Raw genomic sequence first — 5,639 nt, 5'->3', positions numbered from 1 at the left:
ACGGACGGAGACCCCCGCTGGGGCCACGCCCCCAGGCCCTGCCCCTCGGGTCAGTCCCTTTCCCCAGGCCGCTGTCCGGTCCTGGCAGAACTCGGGGCTACCACCTGGAGTGAAGGGCGCCCTAAATCCTCATCACGGGCATCGTCTACGCAGAGCCCGTCAGGTGTGGTCTGCGGATCTGCTCCTGGCTCAGATCAAACAGCCAGCCCCGCAGATGCCCCCGAATGCCCCCCAATTCCGGGAGAAAGGTGCCGATGAAGACACTTAACAAGAGGGCGACGCCTGCTCGGCAGAAGCGGAGGAGACGGTTCCATTGTGAAGACACCTTTCAAAGGAGCTCCGTCTGTGAGAAGTCCATCCTGTGCTTTTCCATTAATTCGCCCAAGAGGAGGCAGAGTGTGTTCGGGTAAACAGGAAGCTTACGTGAGATGCTCCAACCACGCGCGCTCAACAGCCCACACCTTTGAACAATGGCTACATCAAGAGCTAAGAGGAGGGGTGGGCATCAGGGGAGAAAGGGAGGTGAGACAGATCATCTTAGAAAAAAATCTCCGTTGTTACAAAAGAACAGATAAGCCTTACACATACTTTCTGCAGAGAAATTACAGTCATGAAAAAAAAATCTCTTTGCACTGGAAAGGCATTCCTATTAAGTTATCGACGATCTTTAGTGTATAAATGGAAATGTTTAAAGGTTGGATTGTTTACCAAAGGGTGGCTACAGGAGCATTGGATTCAGGACCCAGAGGCCATGCATCACAACCCGAGTGGAGGGGAGTTTTTTTTCCTTAGTGGAAAATTAAGCACTGCGCAGAACACAAGATTCCAGTTGAACAATTCTACTTGCTGCCAGATCAACAGATTTTAACAATATGACCATCTCAATTTCTAGACATTGACTCTAAAGTGGTTTGTTACTGAAGCAAAACAATGATCTTCATCTATGTCCTTGAGGCACGTTTCGAACCCGAGATAGACTGATTTTTCTTCTCTCTAATATGTAGCCTCCGATTTATTGGCTCAGTCTTTGCTGAAGTTGCCAAAACGCTACCCCGGGTTACAGTTTGAAGTTCTCACACATGTACCTTATTTTCTTTGGCACGCTATAGATTCCTTCCTTTCTTTTTAAAGGATCAGCTCAGTGGAATTTGGGGGAGGGGAGAGCATCCTGTATTCCAGGAAATTCAATATACAGCTCCAGAGATGTTATTTTAAAAAAGGGAGAAAGATAAGACAGACAAGAAAAAGATCCAAGGAGAGAATGGCAATAGCAACGTGCCCTTTGCAGCTAGCTTGCTCTTGAACCCCAAATGGGCCTCTCCTTCCTTCCTCCGATGTCTACTTTTGAGAAGATAAAGACAGAAATGAGAAAAAGAACACGAGCACACACATTCTACAGAAGTTAATCAGACGTTTGTAGAAACTTAAATTATTACAGAAAAACCCATTCAAGGCTCCAGAGCATCCTCTCTCAGTCTAAATTTCAAGAGCATGAAATGTTAAGTTCTGTGAACTTAGGTCAGTTTGAGGGGTGTCGTAAGTTAACCCCCAAACCACTGGCAGGTATGTGAACTGAGCGGATCTGTGGGGTCCAGTGTCGTTACTCTCTTTTAAGACCATAGAGCGTCAGAGACACAGTCGAAACCCATGCATCTCAATGATCAATTTCCGTCTCTCAAATAGGTGATAGTGAATCCATGTAAGAATGAAAAATCTTTCTACTTTACGCGTCTGTCAAAGGCCAGTGCACGGCTTCATGGGTACAGCTCTGACGAGAGGCGGAGGGACAAGTGCCTGAGGAAAAGTCCCAAGTACAGTTTATACAAAAGTACAATATTAGAAAGAATGCCATGAATCATTCTTTAGTAGATTTCCTTAACTATCACATTTTTCAAGAGTAAACAAATCGGGCTCTATTTGCAGCAACGCAAAGTGCAGCATAAATTTAAATGATGTATTTGTTCTGTTCACTGATAGGAGGCTCATATTACGTCAATATATTTTCTTCCTGTCAAGAGCTGTTTACATATGTACATTATTTCAGTTAAAAATAAAACATGACACCATAAACTATACTTGATAGGAAAACATAAGAGAAGCCACATGTGCAAGCCTAGTAAAGACTTAAAAACTTCTAACAAACTACTTTATTTGGGGCCGCGGGGGCCTTTAAGTAACATAGTCTGTCCCAGAGAGGCCAGCCTGATGTTCCGGAAGCCCCCACACCCAGCCAGCCGCCTGCCCAGCACCTGGTCCCAGGTGTCCTGATGAGGCAGGGCGGGGCGCAGGAGTGGGGGACCCGGCCCGGGTGCCGTCCCTGTGACTGCAGAAGGGAAAGGGGCCGCCCGAGTGCCCACCCTTAAGGCTTCTGGAGGCTTTCCTCCCTTGGAAGGTGTGACACCGTCAGACCCTCGATGGGCTGGGGTGAGCAGTCTGTGTCGCCTGCGACAGGACCAGAGTGTGCGCGTCACAGAGGGCTTAGTTGCGTTCTCCTGGCTGCGGCACTCGGCCGCTTGGGCCGGAGGGTGGCACAAAAGGACACATCTGGGTCCCAGTCGGACTGCGGAGCTAGGACAGTCTCTTCAGCGACTTGAAGATGAGGGTTACCGGCATTTCTCAAATACGCTAAAGAGCGAAAACAGTAGTTTGGGTCGCATGTGCCATGAATTGTGCTCCAAAACATCATCTGGTTTTGGGTTTTTCTTAAACCACACCTCAGGACAACAAGTCACTTTTCCCAGAATAATCATACACATGAGGACTTTGAAATGATAAGATGACTGCTTCCATCAAAGAGCGATTCTTAAATTTCAAAGATGGACTCCCAAGAACGGGTAGGTATGTGTATTTTTAAAGTTGCAGTTCAGAAATGTTAAGCGTCCTCTCCTGTTCCCTCCTCTAGAAGAGAACGGACAGCATATGGAGTATGGTGGGGGAGGCAGCGGGAGGGAAGGGGCAAGGCTGTACGTTCGGGGGAACAGGGCTGGAGATATTCCGCTCCGTCCCTGGCATAGATGTGGACGTGCCACTCGACGGACACGATCTTGTGTGGGGTCCTGCTCAGGCTGGGCGAGTCGTTTTCCTGACTACAAAATAAAACCGTCGCAACCTCAGCATAATAAAGGCTTACATTTGCTGCCTTTCACAATGCCTATGTCATAATTCAACGCTTACAAAAGTTTCCCTCATTTCTAGAACACTGCAGTCGTTTGCATTCTAGGATTATGCTCATTAAATATGAAAACAGAACTGCATTCATTTCCTTAGTCATTTCATAAACAACCAACTCTTCTGCATGAAAGTGAATATTAATACATCAATTTCTAGAAGTCTGAAGTACGCTATCAGGCAATCTGCCACAATTCCCTAAAGAGGAAATCTAGCTGCTGCCTGATGAAGTTTTTCAAGTGTGTAAGTTCAGAAGAGCGGTCCACATACCCTTTTCCAACAGCGTCTGCCGCAGAGCTCGGGCTAGTAACACCCTCACGGTGGGCACGGGGTCTGACGCGAGGCTTAACAGACTGGGGAGTGAGTGCTAGACAAACTGGTCCACAGGACGCACTCCTCACTCACCACCGCCTGTGACGGAAGAAAACCTCAGCCTAGAACTGATCCTTCTCCAGGGAGATCAGCACGGCTTTTTCTAAAAACATACACTTGCCTAATTCCAAAGAAGTAATTTCAGGGTCTGCTGGTCTGAGGGTGTGTGTGTGTGTGTGTGTGTGTGTGTGTGTGTGTGTGTCTGAATTTTAAAATCTCAACCACTGAATCTGGTTGGAAACAGTTAACAGTTTACAATTCCTTACCAAGCACTGGGTTGCAAGTGGTATCACATTTGGTGAAGAAAACAAATTTGGGTCAGCCAGGCCGAGCTTTAAAACCTAACTTGGTCACGTACTAGCTTCATGGCCTTGAGTATGCGGCTTCACCTGCCTGAGCCTCGGTTTCCTCATCTGTATAATGGGGAAGTGGCGCGGAGGGCAGGTTGCTCTTGCAAAGACTGCAGCAAAGCGCCCACCTATTAAGGGTAAGAGCCCTCTCCTTGGTTACTCACCAGGCCTCGGGCTCTGAGGGCGGGGACCATGCCTGTCTAGCGACAGTGCGATCCCTGCCTCCCAACCAGGCCGGGCCCTCCGGGAATACCTGACAAACACCGCCTCTGGGATGATCACAGCGCCTGCCGGCCGCCACTCTGCTTACAGAGTCCCGTACACACGCTCTCCTAGCCAGCCACGGAAATCGGCACAGGCCTGGTTTTACGGGTGAGGAAATTCTGGCCCAGTGTGGTGACACCCAAAGGTGTCCTGATTCCAAGGCGGGCGTGTGGATCCGAAGTCCTAGATATCTTCCCACTACGGGGCAATATTTATTTATGAAGTGCCAGGCAGCGTGCGTGGTCACTCATCCCCGTCTGCAACGTGGGCCCTCACCGACCCCCAGGCTAGAGCCCGTCCCCGGAGCGGCTCTGCAGCAGCCGTCAGATGACCCCTTCCTGCTGTCTGTCTGTCTGTGGGTTTTCTAAATCTTTAATAATTAATTCGTGAAAGCTCATACACATTGATCTTTCTTAAACAAAATTAGTTGGGTGGTCCTTCCTTTTGTCTCCTCATGGATTTTCTCAATCTCAGATAGAGACCTAAAAAATAAAAGCAAAGGTGTCTCACTTGCTCTTTGTCCACAAAATGACTTGAGGCATCGAGTTCTTTGCAGAGAAGTCTGTGGCGCCAGGCCTGCGGCCCGTGAGTTCGCACTTACATCTGCCACCCACCAAGCTGACTCCCAGAGTACCGTGTGCTGCCCCTCCAGCCCAGCGGGGGGCCCTGGTGAGTCCTTCAGTGGGGGAAGGGAGTGTGAGGGAGAGAAAGGGGGCTTTGGGGCTTGGGTGAGCTAGAGTCCAATTACAGCTCGACTGCAACACTGACGAAGCGGGGCGAGGGGTCACGGAGAGCCAGGCTGTTCCCACTTCCCTCCACCTTCGTACATGCTTGAACAGGTGCATGGGGAAAAGTGAAAACTTTTTACATAACACGTTAACAGGGAAAAAAAATCACGGTTTTATGCTTCCTGTGTGATCTTGACCGAGTTACTTAACCTCTCTGGGCTTCGGTGCTTCCCCTTAAAAAAAAAAAAAAAACTGGTCTGGGGGCACCTGGGTGGCTTAGTCAGTTAAGCGTCCGACTTTCACTTAGGTCATGATCTCGCAGTTCGTGGGTTCGAGCCCCACATCGGGCTCTGTGCTGACTGCCAGCTCGGAGCCTGGAGCCTGTTTCAGAGTCTGTGACTCCCTCTCTCTCTGACCCTCCCCTGCTCACGCTGTCTCTCTCTCTCTCCTAGAAATAAATAAAACATTAAAAAAAAAAAACTGGTCTGAAAGTACACGGGAGTGAGGTGCTTAATACATGGCAGCTCTTACCCCTGGGATCAGATGTATGTCGGGGCAGGTGTGTGGCACGCAGAAGCGTTGAAGAAGTGGCAGCTGGCAGCCCCAGCCAAACCTCCACCCGGCCATTTCCAGGACACGGAGTGGGGAAGGTGACCAGGAGCTGGGCAGGCTGATGTGAGCTGCGCTGCAGGGAGATGAAATGGTCTCTGCCCCAACCTACTGCTCTGGTCTTCACACTGGCTTCCCTCCAAGGCGG

At 49.4% G+C, this 5,639-nt stretch overlaps 1 protein-coding gene and 1 pseudogene across 2 annotated transcripts in view; both read right to left on the bottom strand.

Moving 5' to 3' along the window:
* Positions 1-142, bottom strand: part of ANKRD60 (ankyrin repeat domain 60) — a 9,958-nt gene extending 9,816 nt beyond the window's left edge. Inside the window, exon 1 of the mRNA XM_077778322.1 lies at positions 137-142. Within this exon, the coding sequence (XP_077634448.1) occupies positions 137-142 (6 nt within the window). The remainder of the gene's footprint in view (positions 1-136) is intronic.
* Positions 143-2,129: 1,987 nt separating this feature from the next.
* Positions 2,130-5,639, bottom strand: part of LOC144243345 (serine/threonine-protein phosphatase 4 regulatory subunit 1-like) — a 76,067-nt pseudogene continuing 72,557 nt past the window's right edge. Inside the window, exons 25-26 of the transcript XR_013338625.1 lie at positions 3,439-3,579; positions 2,130-2,625 (exon numbers count right to left, since the gene is read on the bottom strand). The product of XR_013338625.1 is annotated as a serine/threonine-protein phosphatase 4 regulatory subunit 1-like (transcript). The remainder of the gene's footprint in view (positions 2,626-3,438; positions 3,580-5,639) is intronic.

This window comes from Crocuta crocuta, unplaced genomic scaffold (genome assembly GCF_008692635.1).
Source record: "Crocuta crocuta isolate KB4526 unplaced genomic scaffold, BGI_CrCroc_1.0 scaffold27, whole genome shotgun sequence".
NCBI classification, from domain to species: Eukaryota; Metazoa; Chordata; class Mammalia; order Carnivora; family Hyaenidae; genus Crocuta; species Crocuta crocuta.
Note: the sequence above shows the minus strand (reverse complement) of the source record. Positions and strands in the feature narration are given on the sequence as shown.